This window comes from Phoenix dactylifera, chromosome 1 (genome assembly GCF_009389715.1).
Source record: "Phoenix dactylifera cultivar Barhee BC4 chromosome 1, palm_55x_up_171113_PBpolish2nd_filt_p, whole genome shotgun sequence".
Classification (NCBI taxonomy): Eukaryota; Viridiplantae; Streptophyta; class Magnoliopsida; order Arecales; family Arecaceae; genus Phoenix; species Phoenix dactylifera.
The window spans coordinates 26,045,041-26,066,395 of NC_052392.1; the positions used below are offsets into that span (position 1 = coordinate 26,045,041).

At 40.0% G+C, this 21,355-nt stretch overlaps 1 protein-coding gene across 4 annotated transcripts in view; it reads right to left on the minus strand.

The window, feature by feature from the left end:
• The window catches only part of LOC103713649 (cytosolic purine 5'-nucleotidase), a 31,557-nt gene extending 19,145 nt beyond the window's left edge, over positions 1-12,412 (minus strand). For 3 of the 4 annotated variants that reach the window (XM_039130656.1, XM_026807175.2, XM_008800654.3), the window contains exons 1-11: positions 11,999-12,412; positions 11,238-11,335; positions 9,505-9,624; positions 8,899-8,988; positions 7,749-7,864; positions 7,546-7,645; positions 4,000-4,071; positions 3,879-3,926; positions 3,709-3,786; positions 3,500-3,619; positions 3,248-3,353 (exon numbers count right to left, since the gene is read on the minus strand). In XM_039130656.1, coding sequence (XP_038986584.1) covers positions 3,248-3,353; positions 3,500-3,619; positions 3,709-3,786; positions 3,879-3,926; positions 4,000-4,071; positions 7,546-7,645; positions 7,749-7,864; positions 8,899-8,988; positions 9,505-9,624; positions 11,238-11,335; positions 11,999-12,404 — 1,354 coding nt within the window. In that variant the 5' untranslated portion in view covers positions 12,405-12,412. The remainder of the gene's footprint in view (positions 1-3,247; positions 3,354-3,499; positions 3,620-3,708; positions 3,787-3,878; positions 3,927-3,999; positions 4,072-7,545; positions 7,646-7,748; positions 7,865-8,898; positions 8,989-9,504; positions 9,625-11,237; positions 11,336-11,998) is intronic. The other variant, XM_039130661.1, reaches the window with a different exon arrangement.
• Between the last annotated feature and the right edge of the window lie 8,943 nt (positions 12,413-21,355).

A 21,355-nucleotide genomic window follows, 5' to 3' on the forward strand; every position in this document is an offset into this window, starting at 1 on the left:
TGTGCATTATCAATTTTGAGTTGGTGGGATTGAGGCCCTGATCCTTCTAGAAGGAGAGTAGAACAACACTCCAAAGATATATTTATAAATCATATTTATATATCATGTTACCATAATGAATATTTTGATGTAATATAAACATGATGAAAACCAAGAAGGATACAAGGGGAGGGGCATGTTCTAAGGGTAAAGTCTTCTAATATGGCGTTAAACCCCCCTCGACTTCTAACTCTTTCACTTGATGAAAGAGAGTATAGGAGAACTGCAAATTGCTATAATTGAGCCAATTCACAATATGGTGGCTGTAATTAAAAAAATGGTAAACGATACATACTATGAATTAAGCATGATAATTTATTCAATTAGTTTCTACATGCAGTAAACGCCCTCATAGAGTTTTTTCTAACCCACCTAAAAAGTGCTTCTCCATCATTTATATCGCATATTTCAATCTCAACCAAGAATCCAACAATTTTTCATAAATCACTTCGTACGGCAAGCAAAGACAATTCATTAAGAAGTGCTGACCCTAAAAAATTGATTTTGATGATGCAAAACAGTTGAGTCAAAAGTTGACTAATCTATTGCTTTAAGTTTAATTGATTAATTTCAGAAAGTAAAGAAGAAAGCCTTCAGTTACTCTCAAATAAAGATCATCTATTTAAAGCTCCACAACAAGAAGCTGAACTCCAAAAAGTCATGAAAACAATCCTTGGAAGCTCACTTGCAAAGATAGAGAATCTCATTCTGAACTACCTTACAAGTCAACCCTAAGTTTGCAACGAGTCGGCCCTGGCACACAGTCACTGATTGATATGCCTTCACAAGCAGACTCCAGCAGATCGCGAGTCGACCCCAGATCAATCTTAGAAGACAGACAGAAAGCTGTGAAATTCAACGAAGTGACAAATCAACTCATAAAATACACGAGCCGACTCCAAACAAACAAGAGTCGACCCCAGAAAACAATGAGTCGACCCCTGAACGACCACAATAAGAAGATAAAAAGCAGTAAAACTTAGTCCGTTGAAAAATCAACCCCAGTCATCTGATAAGTCGACCCTTGAATTGAGAGAGCCAACTCTACAATGGCCATAAGAAAAAGACAGAGAGTAGCAAAAGCTACAACAAGTTCGAGACGGCTCCTAAAAATCACGAGTCGACTCTTGAAAATCTCGAGTTGACCCCTCTGTGCCTGGCAATAGTAATGGCTAGTTTTTCTGAGAGTCATAATGGCTATTGTCATCTCACAATAGCTTTTACCTATCTAACGGTTGGAAAAGTGTTCCAACCATCTTCAAAGAGTATAAATGCATAAGAACACTAAAAAAAAAGAAGGGCTCAAGAAGTACATAGAAAAATCCAATAGAGCAAGAAAGAGAAAGAAAAAAGAGAGAGCTTCAAAAAGAATATTGTTCAAAAGCTTTCATTGCAAGCTGAAAGATCACATTTTCAACATCTGAGAGTTGGTGAAGCGCCATCAAGAGCAATCAAAGCCAACTAATAGAATCTAGCTCCATTTACTGTTTTGTATTTATTGCCTTGGAGCTATATTCATTGTCGACACTTAATTTTTTCTATTCTTTGCCGTTGAAACTTGAGGAAAAGGTCCATCCAAACCTTAAATTAGATTGTTAAGATTTTGATTGATTTTCTGAGAAAATCAATTGGGTTGATTTACTGAGAAAATCAATTAAGATGACTGTGAACCCATGTAAAACAATTGGTATAGATTTTGGTTGATTTTCTAAAAAAAATCAACAGAGTTGATTTTCTAGAAAAATCAAATGGGTTGATTGTAAACCCGAGTAAAACAATCGGTGTAGATTTTGGTTGATTTTCTAGAAAAATCAATTGGGTTGATTGTGAAACTCTGTAAAACAATTGATTGAAGCGGGGTCTACGGTACCGATAGTGCCGATGTACCGGTGAAGACCGGTATCGGTACGGTAGAGATAGAAAAAAAAATATGTTCGACACGAGCATCCGCGTTACCACAGCGCGTGGGCTCGCTGCCCCACGCGGCTCTACCCCGTGCGGCGAGCTCGCGCGGGGTAGCCCACGGGGGCTCGCTGCCCCGCGCGGGGAACCGCATATGGGCGCGGTTCCTTGCGCATGGAATGTGAGCAGGCGCATGGAATGCGAGCAGGCGCGAGCGGGCTCGCGGTTCCCCACTCGCCCCCGCGCGCAAGTTTTTTTTCCTTTATTTTTTTCCGCCTCTTCTTCTTTCCGAACTCTCCTTCCTCTCTCCCCTCTCTTCTCCTCTCTTTTCCAGTTTTCGCCCGTTCTCCCGCAAGCAAGGAAAGAAGAGAGGTCCCGCACGCGAGCAAGGAAGAGAGGTCCTTCTTCCGATACTTGCCTTCTCTTCTTCTATTCCTCTTTCTTTTCTTCTTCCTCTTCTTTTCTTTTTTCCTCTTCTTCCTCTTCTTCTCCCCCGCTTATACTGGTGCTGGTCTTATTAGTTTCGGTTTGGTACCGGTTTTTGCAGCCAAACCGTACCGGTAGCTATCGGCACCGGTTCGGTACAGCCTGAACCGACCGGATTCGGTCAGTTCGGCAGATCATGGATTGAAGGTTTTGGTTGATTGTCTGAAAAAATCAACTAAGTTTGGTTATGAACCTAGAAAATCACTATGTTATAATCTAGATTTTAGATTATAGCGAAATTCCCAAGAAAGAAGTTTTGGAGAGTGGACGTAGGTACAGGGTTGGCACCAAACCACTATAAATTTCTTGTATTTGCGTTGGTTGTTTTACTTGCATTCATCTTTAGCATATTTACTCATTAGTTTGGTGCTAAAGCCTATATTCTTCTGTCAAGTTTTATTCCGCTGCATTATTAGCTAAAAAATTTTGAAAAACCCAATTTATCCCACCCTCTTGGACTGCATAGGTGGGCAACACGGAGCATATTGCAAATTACAATTCCAAACCTGAACCAAGAAAGCATCATAATAGGTAACTATGGTTTACATATGAAAGTCAAACATGGAAATATGCATCACTTCCTACCTGCACTATGCTTTGAAAGCCAAGTCTCCAGAGTTGCCAGTTAACTATATGTATTATTTGATTAATCAGATTAAGGTGGGATCACAACAGGGAGGATAGACACTAGGCGTATAACAAAAAGGTTTCACGCAAATGAAGCTGATATAGACATCGAAGCCTACCCATACCCAAAAAAAAAAAGCAGAGAAATCTAATTGACTACTAGCCAAGTAACATTGACGATAGAATGCATCACCTGAACGTGCTTTAAAACATGGGCGCATTAATCCATCGCTTGTGACAACCTCATACAATGGGTGTGACATTTGGAAAAACTCTGGCTTGCTTGCAGAAACTATGACCTGCAAAAGAACATCTCTTCAACACAAACTACCGTGCCAAGGCATAGATATTCATGCTGCCACCTCAGTTTTGGATAAAGAGTGAACTAAAATTGATCACATCTAAACTTATAAAAAGTAGAGAAATAGCAATAACAATCCCTAACCATGTCAAAAAGTTCTCGCCATCCCATGTCATTAGGAAGAAATTTATTGAAGGCATGATGCATCATTTTATTTGTGTAATGGTAGTCGGAGTTGGTAATTAATAGCAATCGTTTACCAGCCTGACAGCAAGAAGATAATCAGTTAAAAAAAATAAAAATAAAGTACATAAAACATAGCATGATTGAAAGAAAAATGCATATATCTGAACCTCCTTTTGATCCAACAGAGCCAGAGGTAGTTCCGGATCAGGCTCTACAAATCGTTCCGGTTCAGTCATTATCTCGCTCTGCATAAGCATCAACCGCACACTACCTTCAGATATGAAATGGTGAGAAATAGAACATAAAAAAAAAAAATAAAGATAACCAAAAGAATTACCTTAAGTTGACCTTCAACATGTGCTCTGAAGAGTGCTTTTGAGACAGCCTGAAAGACAAAGCAACATTTTAAAATGATAGAATTGATACCCATCATAGTTAAATAAGCTGCAGTATGTTGCCTTGAAGAGCCCCTTATAATCAAGTGGCCCAAGTTCTGTCCGCACTGCTCCTTCATCCAATCTGTCAACCATCTGCAAGAGAAACCTACCAGCATCACCTTCAAATTGCAAAGGTAAGATTATATAAGACTGTAGATAAACATAGCATAAATTATAAAAGGGAAAAAGGTTAATCATAAGAATAAGGTTAGAAACATGAGCATCTAATTATCTGAGACAAAAAAACAGTATATTGACACTACTCAGTTTAGCAAGAATATGTTTGAATAGGGATGTGGAGGGATTTCTTCACTTCCAGACTCACTAGATGTCTCCCAATGTAATCATTCTGAGGCTAGGCTAGATAGGCAGGCTCTTCTACTTCTGAGTCTGAGGAAGAATCATCCTAGATGATGACGTCACAAGTATGGGTTTCAGACTACCCCAGGCTCCTGGTGTGCTGCATTTCCACTAGCCAAAATAGGCCGCCCCTTAGGTGGATTCCACATCCATTGGAAGAATTAATTTGTCTTGAATCTGAGGATATCTAAAGCTGCATGCGACTTCAACAAATTCCTCGTCTTTGGTGGGTAGTACCTAGGAATCCTGATGTCCCTGAAGATCTCTTCATCTAGATCATATAGTCAAATATGATCATCGTGCCATAAAGGTTGTGCTTCCAACCTATAGAACAATATTCCTCGTTCACTATATCCCAAAGGAGGAACATAGAAGGAAGGACATTAGCTCCTCAACTCTAGAAACCTTCACTTTAGCCAAACGCTTGATGAGGCTCTCTGGTAGCCTTGTAATTTCAATAGGCTGCTCAGAGGTGAAGGGGTCTCTAGTGAATTTTCCCATCTTGTCGGGGTCAGCTAAGATGCCTTCTTAATTTCCTTCCTCATTGGAACTACTTCCCCAGCACTTTGGTCTAAGAGGCCTTGTTTGTGAGCAACCATGTGATTTGTATAATATCATCTCTAATGGAGCTTCTGCAATTGTCTTTACCCATGAACATACGCTTGAAGTGGAACCAAATAAATCATGCAGATACTTTATGAATCATTTATCCACCTTATTTCTTTTCGATAAAGTTCCTAGTCCGGAAAGCTGAAGTGCAATATAACCAAAAGGCATATTATAGGCTAGTTATAATTAAGAAAGTATTATATCAAAAAAAATTAAGAAAGTGTAGTTTTTACATCAGTAATAAACAAAGGGTAAAGACCTAGGACATTGCCCAAAAGGCTAGCGAGAAGTTATTATTTAGGTTCTTTGACCCTATTTAAGTACCCAAGACCACCCCATCAAACAACCATTATTAGACTAAATGCTCCCAAATGGGCCCTCACACACTTCTCTTCAAGCTATGGTGTTCTCACTAGGCAAAGATTCTAATATCACATACAATCTAATCAAAAACACCATGACTAGCTCGTAGTTAGCCCCATAAGGGCCCATGCTACGACATCCCCTAGTCCATTATGGGCCAAGGGATAGGTCCACTCTAATACCATTTGTGGCAATCCAAGATGTTGCCCAAAAGAGCTAGTTAGAAGTTATGATTTGGGTTCCTTAGCCTTGTTTATAGCAAAATTGATATGGGACTAAACGGAGACCTACATGGGTCCTCAAATGAAGTGGCCAAAGATCAATCATTGTTGTATAGGCATATGCGATGAAAATATAAGGTCCTGATAAAAAGATTAGCTTGCATAGTTGCATATATATCAAAAGTTCAAGCTGAAAAGCCACAATTGATAATTGGCATAAGGAGCAAGAAGGTAGCATCGGTGATGATATAATCGTGTATGTATGCTTGTATGTATACATACATAATATAGAGAAAGAGATAATCCATGGAACACATGAATCGGAGGGAGCAAATTAATTAATTGGACCAGGATAGATACAAAATGCTATAGATACTTAAAGCTCAAGAAGCAGGAAAGAATTAATAGTCATTAGAAATTGATATTTCAAGCATCTTAGCCTCTTAGGTGATTGCCCTATTTTAAATTGAGAAGCACATACTATAAATCATAAGCATCCCCCACCCTCTCTCCTAATATCTTATTCATCTTTTTTTCTTTTATTTATTTCTGCTTCTAATTTCCTGCCTTATCACAGTCATTCCCTTTAGGGGAAAAAACTACTGCTTGCACTGCATCTCAAATCAAATCTTTTTTCTTTTTTGTGAGAGGCAGATGCAGAGCCACCCGACCTTTGCTAGGGCAGAAGTGGTGCATAAAAGCTAGGTCGTTCCCTAGTGACTTCACAAGATCTGCCATTGGCACTTTCATATTCCAAATCATAATCAAGTAACATCTACTGCTCTCTGGAAATCTTTAAAAGTTGGAACTAATGCGCAGGTGTGAGGATCTTGAATCTGAGAATATCCCCAAAACCACTCCATTAGTCATAACTAAATAACTCAATATGGCCTTATTATAATCATTCAACATGCATTATACACACGAGTCTCCTCATGACTAGCAATCCTTTCATCTAAAGCATGTTTGAGCGAGCTTGTTAAGAGATTTATCAAAACCATGTATTTGTCATGCTATTTGTCTTTAGTTGCCAAATTAACTAGCCGTTCATTTTCTTCTCTAAGTTGATGGAATCCAAATGCAGGTTCTGTTGTTTCTCTAAAAACTCCTATCAACAATCCATTTGAGTAATTAACTTCCCATTAAGTCAAACTGGCCCTCCCCCCACCCTGTGCCATCCCCCGTGTGCGCACACACAGCAAATTTTGTCCATAGTTGCAAGATTATACAAAAGAGAACTCCAAATGGTCCTCAAAACATTAGACAAAATAAAGGAAAAACCAGAGGTCTAATTCAGACTGTAAGGAGTGCTACAGATTTTTAAACAAAGACTCACCAAATGAATCCTGATACTATAGTAACAGAAAAAATCACAATAAGAAATTCAAATTAGCAGTTTCGGCTAGAATGTCTAGCTATTGCATGATTTGTAATTAGGAACCATGCAGGCCATGTTTTATTTGCTGGAGCAAGGAGATTCTTAGCATCTTCTGTCCCAGAAGCTGAACTTAGAGCAGCTTGGGAAAGGACGATTATGGCATCTAAGCATTTCAATTTCACAAGGATCTGGCTGGAAGGAGATTCAGCAACAGTTATCCAATGGGTTGCAAAACAGCTCAAAAAATTCTCAACTAACAAAGTTGATCTTCATCCCCTTCTATCCAACATTATCCAAGCTGCAGCCTCAATGGAATCTTTCTTTGTATCCCATGCTCTTAGGGAGGCAAATCAACCGGCGGACTCTTTGGCAGGCCTACAACAAAATAGTGACTTTCAATCCTTCTCAGCCTTGCCCAGTTACCTAAAGATATGAGTGTTGGCTGATTCAACAGGGGTTGGTTTAGTTTAGTCCGTTGTTTTTGTTTTCTCTCTGTTCTGTTTCATCTTACTCGATGTTTTCTTTTTCATGGGTCTTTAAGACCCCCACATGTACCAAAAAAAAAAAAAAGAAACAAGACTAGAAATCATTATCAATAGAAATTAGTAATATGCCGTGGTACAAAGGGTAATTGACCTGCATGAACATCACAGCTTCTGAAACAGAGAAAAGGGTGTTAAGGAACTCCCATTGACCTTCATTTCGCAGATCAACCAGTTCTCTTCCATAAATCTCACTGGCATATAAAGAAAAGTTGATTTAGGAAGAATATTTTTGTATACATTTAATATCAAAGATGCACAAAATATTCGGCTTAGAAAGAAAGGTATATGCCACACCTGACAGCTCGAGTAGAAAGCATTTTGGTACCATGCATGGCCCTCTTCACATATCCAAATCTATCGGCCTTAACTAAGTTTCCTCTTTCTTTGTCCATGACAAGACCTCTAATGACCTGTCCAGAAGAGTAAGATATAAATTTTAAAAAAAAAAATCCAGTTTATCTATAATTAAGCACAATTGAATTACCAAGATTAAAATAATACACTGATAGCAACAATCAACTATAAAGTTTACAATTTAAAGATTTTGAAGAAGTACAAAAGACTAAGACCCCATTTAGGGGAGCTTTTGGAGGGCCAAAAAGCACTTTTTAGCCCTCCAAAAGCACTTTTAGATAGAATAGGGCTGTTTGGTAAAATTTTCGGAAAGAAAGCTAAAACAGCTTTTTGGGAGATGCTCTATTTTCGAGCTTCTCCAAAAAAGTACTTTTAGAAATTGTTGGAAAGTTGTTTTGAGTTATAATATTTTTTTTGACCAACATACTCATAATAAAATATAATACGTATACAAAATGTCTCTTTATACATTTATTATTATATTATACTATAAATATAATATTATATTATATTATAATACATTAATATGTTATGTTAAATAATTTAATATTATGTTATATTATACCACAGTTATCGAGAGGATGGAAAATTAATTTGCACTAATAATTATAATATTTTATACCTTTATTACTATATTATATTATAAATATAATATTATATTATATTAAATCGTAATACATTGATATGTTATGTTAAATAATTTTATATTATATTAAATTATTATGCTATAGTATACAATATTATATTACTATATTATAATAATATTATATTCCATTACATTAATATTATACTATATCATATATATATATGTATTAATACATATTATATTTTATTATGCTCTATTGTATAATACTATATAATGTCCTTTATAGTCATTTTGTCATACCAAAAGTACTTTCTCAGTTAGTTTATCAAACACATGTTAAAGTTCCATAGCACTTTAGAAATCTAGTTACCAAATAGCAAACAGCTTTTTATAAAAGCTTTACTTCCAAAAGCTCTACTTCTAAAAGCTCTACTTGCAAAAACTCTACTGCTAATAGCTCTCCCAAACGGGGCCTAATTTAATATGTTTATTTAGAAAGATTACCAAATCAGGATCAAACTCAAGGCCATCTACTGGAAAACCCATGCTCCTAAGGTTGGCCATTCCATAATCATATGCTCGCCCTTCCCAGGCCTGCAAGTACACTAACACAGTGATCAAAGTTTCATACAAGTTCCATAAAAGGTTTTGGTTACTTGAGAAGCAATTTGGTTCTAAGCTATAGAATAAAATGATTATTTAATATTGCAACAATAAACACTTGCAATTTAACACTGCTCTTACGGTTCTTAAAAGAACAAACACTACTCTTGCAGTTACATGGATCTCACTTAGTCACAGGTATATTGCATGAGATTAGATGAATTAAAGGAAGTTTATTATCAACAAATGTTATTCTGAGATCACTCTAGATCAGATATTTATTAAAATCAAGACCTACTCAGCATATAACCTACAACATTTCTTAGAATCTAATTCTCAAGAGTCTCCGCCATTATCTGTACTTTTGGGTCCATGCTGTTGATAATAGCCTATCAGAAAGGAAACAATTAAATAAGATCTCACCCACCTTGAGCTGCAATGATGATTTCATCAGGACAGTGTCCATTTAAAAAGCCCAAGAAAATTGATGAGGTAATGATTAATTACCATTACATTATAGTGTACCAATGTATAGTCCATGTCATAACCAATGGCACTGATTGACCGGAGATTTAGAGTCCTGCTACAGAATATACCACGAGGAGAATGTCTTAACGAAAAAGGATCCTGCATTCAATATTATGTTAGATAGAAGAAATGTTACACATCTTGATTATATTGTGTAGAATAGTGCAAATTACGCAATATATGTCTATTATTCAAAATATTTCCAAAATTAATAAAAAGCTATTTCCTCGGTGAGTTATAAGAAAAGAGATCAAATTTCAGCAGAGATACACAAATCTATTGAAAATTGTTTCAGTATGCATCTGCACATACAAGGAATAAAATCGGAAAGAATGCCATGTCAATCATACCAAGAATGAAAAGAAGAAAAACAGAGTACTGGACCAGCAACATCATTGTAACTCTTAGAGGTAGCCAGAGGAAAAAGCTTCTTAGATCCAAATATCATTAAACTATCAAATAAAGGAGTAGGCATGATGGAAAAATACATCTACATGAACTCTTTCAGCAAGAAAGAACAAAAAGGCACAACATAGAGGCACTGCTCTATAAGTTTCTTGTGAAGAAGGTCAGTGTGAAATAGAAATTGAGTCTAGCCATACGAATATGCAAGATGAGAAAACCAAATCAGTAGCAAATAATTACAGATAGTTGACCACGACAAAAAGTGAAACACTACTAGAAGTGACTAAACAAGATTCCCATGCAAAATGGCATCATTGAAGATTCGAAAATTGTACTTCAGGGTTAAAAGGAGTTCTGTTTTGACAATTTAGGCAGCTTTGCTCAAGTTTCAAAAAATTTTGTTGCAAATTATAAAGAAATTCAACAAAATCAACTAAAAATAAGACAAATAAATACACTGAAAATCAAAATCAATCAACTATAAAAATTTAGACATCATTCCAAAATCTATTATATTGTTTCAGGCCTTTAATATATTGCACAGGTGGTTTCATATAGAAACACTTCAAAAAGAAATGGTAACCTAACATATAACACAAATATTGATAAAATTTGAGATCTCAGTTACCATACCTATGTAAACAAATTACTTTTCCTCTAAATCTCTTCGGAACATAACTTAAAGTGCTTCCAGATATTCTCAAAAGTTGCAAAGTTCAAGTCTAGTCTAATGGAAGTGCCTCCCAAAATTATAGAATTGAAGTAATGCAGATAATTAAAACAAAAAACCATTATTTTTGTCCCTATTAGTTAGTTTTGATGGAATACAAAATCTGCTCCAACTGTGGACTTGGTTTTGGATGAAAGAAATCCCTTCAAGATCATGGTTTGCAGTACTGATTTCGATACCCATACAGGTATTATTTTGGTTTAGTTTTGGTATAAGTCGGAGCTTAGTACTGATGCTCGATACTGAGTATTAATTCACTATTGGTATAGTACGGTACACCCAATATGAGGTGGTATGACCCGCTATGGAAAAACATATTCGGGATTGATTTCATTTTCAACAGGACTTTAAGCCTTGATCCGTCACATTTCTGCAAAGCAATGAAAGTATAGGAGAATACACAAAAGGCTCATGAAAGACCAAACAAATATTCCAAAAATATGTTTTTCTACTCCTGAGTGAAAAAAGTAAAAGTAAAATTAAAAAAAACAAATAGATCAAAAACAAATAGATCTCATAAAAATAGTAAAGAACTACATATTTACCAAACAGCCTAGAAATGATAGTGGAATTGTACCGCAATTCCCAACTCGGTAAGTAATGTCTCTGCTTCTTTGGCTTCTATCCTGGCTATCTCTTCAATCGGGCCATCCAAGGCTGCCTGACCATCCAACCCTACAAAAGAAACCAATAAAAAGTGACCAATCATTCGAGACAAAGGCTTCCCCGGGTGAATATTGCTTCCAAGTTTCCTTCATGCCACAAATAGAAAAGCGTTATGCAACGCCTTGCTCCCTCACCTCACACTTTGTAAAACTCCCAAAAAGTCTCAGATAGTAATTACCATACATAATCATTAATGAATCATCATCAGGGTCATCCAAAAACTTTGAAAAGGTTTCCCCAGAAATAATAATAATAATAATAATAATAATCAGATGGATTCAACCCTAGAGCAAACTAGCGCTGAGAAACTCTGAGAAGATTAATGTTACTAAATTTCCATCTTCTCAAGAACATCTATTCGACCCCATACAACAAAAAACGAAGTTTTAACAGATTAACTGGCTCGAACATCACAGCAACCACCATGATTATAAGTGAGAATTGTTTCTAGCATGAATCAAACAAAAGGCAACTGAATTCCTTTTTGGTTCGGGAAAAACGTCAGACAAGAAGCGAACCTTGCACCCAAAAGGAATCAAACCAGTCCATATGAGCCGAGATTGGAAGAATATTACTAAAAGACACAACATATTAATCAAATAATATGAAATCCATCCTCACACAATGGAAGAACCATACAGAAAAAGATGAACTTAACGGTCCCAAACTCACCGAATGCCTCCAGGTGTTCTTGCTTGACATTCAAATCCCCTTTGGTGCTCTCACCAAGGTAATCCACATCCGACTTGCTCGACGACGTCACCGAGAACACCTCCCCTTCCACCGCCTTCGCGTCGAGGGCTCTGCAGAAGAGCGCCCCGCTCTTCCCCGAGTTAAAACCAGGAAATCCCAGAATAGCCATGGGCCTAGTGGCAACGTTCTTGATACGAGCCGGTGTCGAGACGAGATTTTGAGGCCTCCGCAGGCAAGAACCACCGAAGAGCTCGATAGAATCCAACATTCTTTTTCCGGATTTTTTGGTTGACGGATGTGCAGGGAAGTTCGGGAAAGGAGAGTGACCCTGGGGCTGAAGTGATGGAGAAGGGAGCGACCGCAGGCGGCCCGGGTTATAGGTCATATTCTTCGAAATTATTGTGCAGTATTGGACATCGGGTCAATCTAATCAAGCCCGTTATTAGTTTCAGCCCGAGAACCAGTTTGGCGGTGAGGCACTCTATACTAGAGATTCTGAAAGTGGGAGAGCAGGAGGGCACTATGACATACTTGGAGATCCCTATTTTCAGCCGGCGGCTTCGGAGTAGGGACTGCACTGCTTTTGAGCTTAGCATTAGACGAAAATTAGAGGGATGACAGGTGCATACACTTTCTATAATGGATAGAATCACTCTTGTTCGATCAGTTCTTACTTCGGTTCCTATCTACCTACTCTCTAACGCCATCATTCCAGTGGCGGTCTTGAGGTCCCTTGAGCAGCTTTTTAAGAATTTCATATGGGGGAGGAGCAGTGGTAGAGGTGGCATCCATCTGGTGGCTTGGGAGGTTGTGTGTCAGCCGACCGGATCTGGAGGGCTGGGGATGCAGTCCCTGGTGGCGAGACGGGAGGCCCTAGAGGCCAGACATGCAGTTAGATTTGTGCTGGAGTTAGAGAGTATATAGTCCTCGCTAATGAGGGCCAAGTATGGAGCCTTGGTACCTAGTGTGCGAGCTGGGTGACACCACTCTCCGGTCTGGAGAAAGATGTGCGTCAGAGCTGCGGTGGTGCTTCCGAAGATCAGATGGGCCATTGATAACGGTCGATCTATCGATGTGCTTGGGGATAGTTTGGTGACCGAGCAGCCGATGTGTCGTATGCCGACCATGGTGGATTTGGCGAGATTAACAGGCTGCAGGGTGAGCGATTTACTGGACTCAGAGGGGGGTGGTTGGAGGGAGGAGCTGATTCGGGATACTTTTGGGGAGCAGTTGGCAGAATTGGTTTTGACTCTGCCGGTACCTATCGGAGGGAGTCTGACAGGCTAATATGGACGCCGACAGGACGGTCGCGGGTGCGAGCGAGAGATCTTCACACCCTGTTCAGTACGAAGCCAGCTCGACAGATTGAGAGTGGTTCAATATGGAGGTTGCGGATTCATTCTCGTGTGGCGCTCTTCATCTGGAGGGTGGCTTGGGGCTGTCTTCCAACAAGAGTTTGTTAGTTCAGCATAGTATGCGGATCTCTCAGTGTTGGCAGGCTTGTGCAGATGTTGAGGAGACCACCGAACATATTTTTTTGCAGTGCCCTAGAGCCCGAAAGATATGGAGGAGGTCACCGGTTCCACTACCTGACGCGGTGGTTTGAGTGCATGACTTGACTCGCATGCTGAGAGATTCTATGCGGAGCCCTTGGTCTGCAGAGGCAGGGATTATGATGCCATACTTGTCCTACTACATTTGGTTGGACAGGAAAGCCGGCCTGTTTGAAGGGAGGAGGATGTCTCCGAGGATGGTGGTGGATAGAGTGGTGATACATGCGAGGGAGGTTTTGGTGGCTGCCGATGTATTTTCTTCTAGAATGGCTAGGGACACCTGGGGTACTCTTCATGCTGTTTCAGCGCCCCGGTTTGCCCTTGTTTCTTAGGTACCCCCACCCCTTGACTATCTCAAAGTAAACTTCAACGGCAGTAGGTCAGTGGATGGTGTGACTGAAGGGGTTGGTTTTGTGATCAGAAACCATCTTAGTAGGATGATAGCAGGAGGAGGAGGACGCACGCCGGGCTTACAGTAGTCGGAGTTGAGCTGCGGGCAGCCTGGGAGGGTATATCCTATGCGAGGTTGGTATTTGGCGCCGAGCGGGTATACCTCAAGGAAGACTTCTCCATTGTGATCGATTGGATCCAAGGGGCGGATAGGTTTGGTGATGGTCATCCCTTACCCGGGAGACTCGCAGGATGGCCCAGGTGATGGGCGGCTTTCAGGCAGCACATGCGTTTAGGGAGACGAATAAGGCAGCAGACTGGGTCGCCTCCTATGTTGCCTAGCATTCCGGGGATTTTCTTTGGACGTCTGCTTCAGATGTTCCCTTTCCTTTATATTTCTTACTTTTCCGTGATGTACTCATGTTAGAGTTATATGATATGAGTAGCTGCTTTTACCAAAAAAAAAAAGGGGAGCAATCGCAAAGGAGGCAAGGCGCGGGGTGGGGGGGGGACCACCGGATTAGGTTGGAACTTTTGCATCCAAAAATTAGATGAGAAAGTTATACCAAAGAGCTACTAATTAGGTCAGTTTGGCACAGCGATTAATAACAGCGTTTTTGAAAGCAGAGCTTGAGGTAGAATTTGTATAAAAAATTATTTATTATTTAGTAAATATATTTTTAAAATGCCATTAAATTTTAATATGTTTTTAGTAAATAAATTGAGAAAATATTTTTAGTATTACAAAATAATCAAAAAAACATTACATAGAATTATACACCATAGCCTAATAAAATATAATATATATTAATATATAAATATATAATATAATATAATATTGTATACTATAGCATAGTAATATTATATAATTTGATATTATATAATATAACATATCGATATATTATAATATAATAAAATATAATATTATATTTATAGTATAATATAATAATAAAAATATAAAATATTATAATTATTTGCGTAACTTAATTTTTCATCCTCTGGATGACTATAGTATAGTAGAAAGTTTTTATTGATCGGAACTACCATTTCAGTCTAGAAATTCTGCTAATTGTAATTCTCGGTACCTAATGGCGGTTTTTATTTTTTAAAATTCTCAAGATGCTCCTACGATCCTACCAAAATGGTGGTGGAGGGTTAAGCTCCTCGCACAAGGAAAGATGCGGAAGATGAAAAGGGCAAAGACGATGATGGCACCCAACAGCCCACGAACTTGATGGATTGCAGCGGCTTCTCCCTGTTGAGCGAGGTATAGAGGGTGATGGCGAACAAGCCAGCGGCATTGTCGATCATGGACAACAACATCGCAAGGCGGCCAAGCTCGGTGTTGATGAGGTTGATCTCCTCGAGGATCTCGGAGACGACAAGGAAGGAGCTAGTGCTAATGAGGAGGGTCATGATGATGATGGAGGAGTTGGGGGCGACGTCAAGGTAGAGCAGGAAGTAGCCGAGGTCGACCATGATGCCGAAGGGCGCAAGGAGCTAGGCTGACAAGGCCTACCAGTACCACCACGACCTTCTTCCCCGACCACATTATGATGGCCGGGTCCGTCTTGGCGTTCATGACAAAGAGCTTGAATATGATGCCATGGTAGGCTAAGACATGCAGCAGAAGAGATGGACTTGTAGGGGAATAACCGTACGTGCCATGAGGTCTTGGTTGCGTGACAACCCAAGAGGTCCTAAAAGCACTCCCTCCTGCATCCATAACAGCATCCCACCAACATACATATATTATGTATATAAACGATAAATGTGCAGTAGATAGCCAGACGAGAGAGAGAGAGATGCTGGATGGATGGATGTGGTGCATGGAATAAAAGGAAAACGTATGAGGACATCGGTGATGATGCGGGGCTGCGTAAAGGGGCGAAGGAAAAAAGTAAAAGACAGGCAGATAGAAATCTGTTTATTTTATGTTACATACATACACTTAAATAAGATTTAAAATATACTTTATATAGTCTGACATATAGTTAAGTCTTTTTCTAAGCCGTTAAATCTTCCTGTCATATAGTATATAAAGTTTGAACACAATTAATCTAGCTTAGTACATATTTAATATATTTTGATACATAATTAATCAAAGTTTATATATAATTAATATTTTTAGTCACGGAATTGGTTCATCTAATAAAAATGAAAGCCGATTTTATTGCCCGGCAAGTGTGCGCCTCCACAAAGTACTGTTCAATGTCCACCCTCCGGAGAAAAGTCTAGTCCTTCTCCTGTCTTGATTGGATGAGGGAAGGGAGAAAAAGAAATACCTATTATATATGGGTGAGACCGTGAGAGAGAATTCTCAGGCGAGGATTAGATAACCATAAACAGCAGGAAATCGCCATGCATCAGGAAGAAAAAAAAAAAAAGGACAGGGCCTGTCTTTTCGCTTTGCGATCTTCTAATGATGCATCACCTCTGCATTGAAATCTGTCTATGTCCTTCCTACACCATGAGGGCAGGACCGAGAAAATTTAAATTTGATAAAATTAATAAAACAAAATTAAAAGATTAGAAAGTTTTACCTGAGTCTTTCTCACGTTTTATTTTCCAATCAATATCTTCACTGCTACCTCAACAACCATCCCCCCCTCTCCCTCTCCCTCCCTCTCTTGGTGGTTGCTGGTTTTTCTCCATCCCATATGCTTTGGGCGCGTCTTTTCTTGTTCTGCGTCGTTTTAATTGTAAACATATATAAAATTAATATATTAATAAATTTTTATTTATAATTTAATTTAGATCAGTATTTAATATATGAAATTATTATTTTGGTATAATCTAAAATTTTATTTAGGTTATCAAAATATACCACGTATTTAAGGGAATTAGCTATTCTCGGATAGGCTTGGCTAAGAGAGATTATGCCTTTTCTTTTAAAAAAATCTACAACTTTCATGTCCAGAACATAAATTGGTTGCATTGACAAGCAAACATTTCAGATTTAGTGTTTAATTAAAATGATTTGACATGCATGCATGTACTCTGAGATCTCTTCCATTCTTCGAGGAAACTGATTTGAGATCACATCATGGTTTGTGCACCTAAACATGTTTTAAATGGCAAATATGGTTGGACAGCATTATTATTCACTGAGCCAATTCACATTGCTGTTAGAATAACATGTGTAGCTTAAAATATTCTTATTAGAAAGTGCTTGTGGGTTTAGAAAAGTCGCTTTATGTCTGTTAAAATTCATTTGATTTTGACACTGTTTGATTGGACAGTTTTAGTAAAAATATTATTTCTAAAACCAAAATTTTCAGAATTTTATAAAAATGACTATTTAGAAAAAAATTTTGATGATTTTAACAAAATTAGATGCCTTGTGGAAGAAGAAAAATAGGTTTTATGAAATACATAGGGTTCCACGTTTTTCTCCATCTTGTAGAAGAAGAAAAATAGATTTTATGAAATATATAGGGTTCATGTTTTTTTTTAAACAAGCTCTCCCATATTTTGGTAATCAGAATTTAGGTAGATTCTCCCAAATCTTTTAAAATTTTATTAAATATCAGTTCCTCTTGCCAAGGAACAAATATAATAAAATTATTTTAGCAGAATATATTTACAAAATTATGATTTTTGGGAAAAAAATCCGCAAAACTAGCAACCAAACAGCACCTTCATGTGCTTCTTTTATCAACTAGGTAACGGATTGCATGATATTTGTATGATCACATAGAAATTCATATTTAATGTCATTATAGCTATTTATGGGTCAAGACATCCTCAGTCATGGCAAAAATTAAGCATTTGAAGGATTTTGTTGCCGCCGAATCTGGGCTGAGGTCGGAGTACAGCTCGGACGACACGGAGGTCGGCTGAAGACGAGCTGAGCAAGCTGGCCGGGGGTATAGGGGGTGTATCTCCTCCAGACGTGGCCTGCAAAAACTCCGATTGTTGAAGAGTTTTCGGAGGGGACCCTCCGATGCCTAAGTCGGAATAAGGAGGTAACAGTATGGAATGAAGAGATTTCTGCATGGTGTGGTCTCTATGAGTAGTATTGCATGCATACTTGAGGTCTCCCGATGTGTCCATTTACATAAGAGAGCCCATCTTGTCGTTACCTAGCCTAATGCGACATGCAATGATGACCAGGTAATGATCGGTAGCACGACAGAGGCATGGATGCTAGTTCACATAGGCGGCGGGCAATGTTGGAGGGGCACGGGTCGGAGTGCTGCCACGACTGCGGACTGCCAGAGTTGTCGGTTGTTGGAACTATCAGTCCTTATCAACATGTGTTGATTATTCTCTTCGGCTAATGACTCTTTAGCTGATCGGCTCCTTAGCCGGGGCCAAGGTAGCTCAATTCTATTGGTCGCTCCACGGATGAGGCCGAGGTTATTCTCCTCGACTTATGTTAGAGGTAAAAGGGGTAGGTCTGCCCTAAACTCAAGGTGTCCAATATTTCTCCGCACACATACCCCCCACTTTCGAGACCAAACTGCCTTTCGGTTCAAACGGCAGAAGTCAAGTCGCCGCTTCAATCGAGGACGAGATTTTCATCATGGGTAATAAATGTGTTAATTTGTCTTCTCAAAGCATCGCCATATCTAGGTTGTCTCAAGGCGTCATCATTGTGGGGTTTTCTTCGAGACGTCATTACTGCAGTTATCCTAGCAAATCGTCGCATCATGTCCCAAGCTGACACATGGCATGATCTACCCTAGTAGTCAAATCGACGCTTCGATTAAGGCCACTCACGACTATATATAAGGGCATCCCCAACCTTCAGCCTCCACTCTCGATTCGCTTACTCCTTCGCCTGAATGCTCGAGTGTCCAGGATCTCGGGTGGTGCTCCAACAAAGTCTTTTGTCTCCAGCTCCGGCGTCCTCTATGCTCCATTTTCGGTAGGTATTCGCTCTTTTGGCTGCCTAGCCATTCTCCTTATCTTTTCTCTCACTTCCTTGTCCTCTTCTTTATCTTTCTCTTTGTTTTCTTCTTTATTTCTCCCGCCATGAGCGATAGTGAGGTTAACACCTCAAAAGGGAGTTGGTTTTCGGACCATTCTCCCTAGACTTGGCAACCGTCACCTTCGACTATGTCTGGGGTTCAATCGGCCTAGATTGCAAGGTGCCCACCCTCACACAAGAGGAGATGGACCTTGTTCGAGCCTATCATTTAATTTGTTCCTCTTGAGTTTGTCTTTGAGCTCGTGGTCCTAGTGATCGGGTTACTCGACACCCTCCTTATCAGCCTATATGAAGAGACTCTGCGGGTCGGGCTGAGGTTACCTTTCCACCTCTTTTTTGTCAAGCAAATGAGGGTCTATAACCTTGTCCTGACCCAATTGGTTCTGAATTCCTAGCGGGTCCTGGTCGGCTTCCTCTCTCATTGTTTTCTCTGAAGCATCCAAGCCTCGACTTTCCTCTTTCGAGAGTGCTTCACTATGAGAAAGCATCCTCAAGGCAGCAATTGGTAGCACTTTTCTCCTCAGAATGATCACCAGCTGATTCGATGTACTCCCTCTTCCATCCATGGATGGAAAGAAAAGTTTTTCTTTGTTCACTTCGAGTAGTCATGGGGTTTGAGACCATCTGGAGGGCGCCTCGGACCGACCTAAATCGACCCCTGAGGTTGTCTAATGGCGATCAAAGGGCCTTGGACAAGCTTCTAGTATCTCGATCCGAGATTTCTGCCCTGAAGGAGCTGTTGTCTAAGGAGACTCTAATTAATATCGGACTAAGCCCAACTAACCCCTTAGGTAAGCTCCTCTTGAACTCTTCCTCTATCTTTCCGCCTTGTTGCATTCCTTTTTGACCTTGTCCCTAGTTTTACAATTCTCGCCGCTTTGAAGACCAACATCACGCTTGTTCGTCAGAGGAAGAAAATGAATATGAAGTCGGCCACTGCTGCCGAGGTTGAGGTTCCCTAGGAGGAAAAGGCTAAGGGGCAAGTTCTCTTCAACTGTTGCCACTAATGTCAAGGTCCCCTAGAGGAAAAGGCTGAGGGGGAGTCCTCTTCGAAGGGCAAAGGGGAGTATTATTCGGCCATCGCTGCTGAGTCTGCCCCATAGTCACCAACAAGGATTCAGCCCCCGAGGTCCATGGCCTGGCTCGGTCCAGTCCAAGCTCATTCATCCACTAGGAGTGCCCTTCTACTCCAGACTGTGCCCCATGCTAGTCTATCCGAGAGTCAGACTTGACTCTGATGGACTCTGGGGTGGCGATGGAGTTGGTCAAGGCCCTACAGCTCCCAGCTGACCTGGAGTCTATGCACTCTGTTAGCTTCTCCGAGTTCTTCAATGAGGCTTTCACCACAGTCATTCAAGTAGGCCTCCGAGTCACAAACTATCATATAGTCTTTTCCTTCGGTTATTGACTCTTGTTCCCCTTTCTAGCATGCCCTTGTGGTCAGCAAGATGCAATGATTGGCTGCAAGGTTCTCAAGGCATTGCTCGGCTCTCAAGGAGAAATAGAAAGCTACCGAAGAGTGGTTGAGGTGGCCGAGGTGAAGGCAATGTCAACTGAGGATGTGATTAGATCGGCGGAAGCTCATTCCTCGACCACATAGGCCTAGGCAAAAATGAAGGAGGCCCAACTATGCGCAACTAGGGAGGCCCTCAAGCTACCAATTCGAGGGCAATGGAGCTTTCTACAAGGCTATCCCAGGCCACATAGAGGGCCAACAAGGCCGAGCGGCGAGCTACCGAGGTCAGGGAGCAAGTCCTCCATGCCGAGGTGAAGGTCGTAGAGGTGGTCAAGGAGTACCACACCTCCTAGGAGTTCAAGGAGGAGGCCTTGAAGAATGAGACCGACGCCTTCGGGAAGGTCTTCAAATAATGTTGAGCTTAGGCTCAACGACTCTTCCCAAGGATGAACTTCTTCCATCTCGATGGTGACAACGACGACATTGGTGAAGGTGGGCACGACAAAGGCGATGACCCTGTTGATGGCAAAGGTGGCGACACCGGCCGCAATGAAGGTGCTGATGGGGGCGAGGGCGAAGGATGAGGTCTTTCGCCACACCAATTTTGCTTTTTTACTTGGATTAGCTGAGTTCGACGTACTTTCTTTTTGTTCAGCTTTTGCTGAAGTCATTGTAAAGATTCACAGCATTAATGAAAATGAAAAATTTCCAAAATATATGGCTTCAGTTTTGTCCTCATTGTTTACCTTTTGTCTGAGTTCAGATCGTCGCCCCAAACTCTTTTTGCTCGGCTTCTACCAAGGTCAATGCATACTGAAAGACAATAATAATAGTAAAGAAGTTCTCAAAGTATCTAACTGTCACGCCCTATACCCATCATCCGGGTTCAGCACGTGACCGGCCGCAAGAGCCCTAGAGCAGTGCCCTAAAGATCATGCAAGGCCTAAGATAAACAACAATTCAATAAATCCACAACTAATTAATAAATTCAAATTGACAAA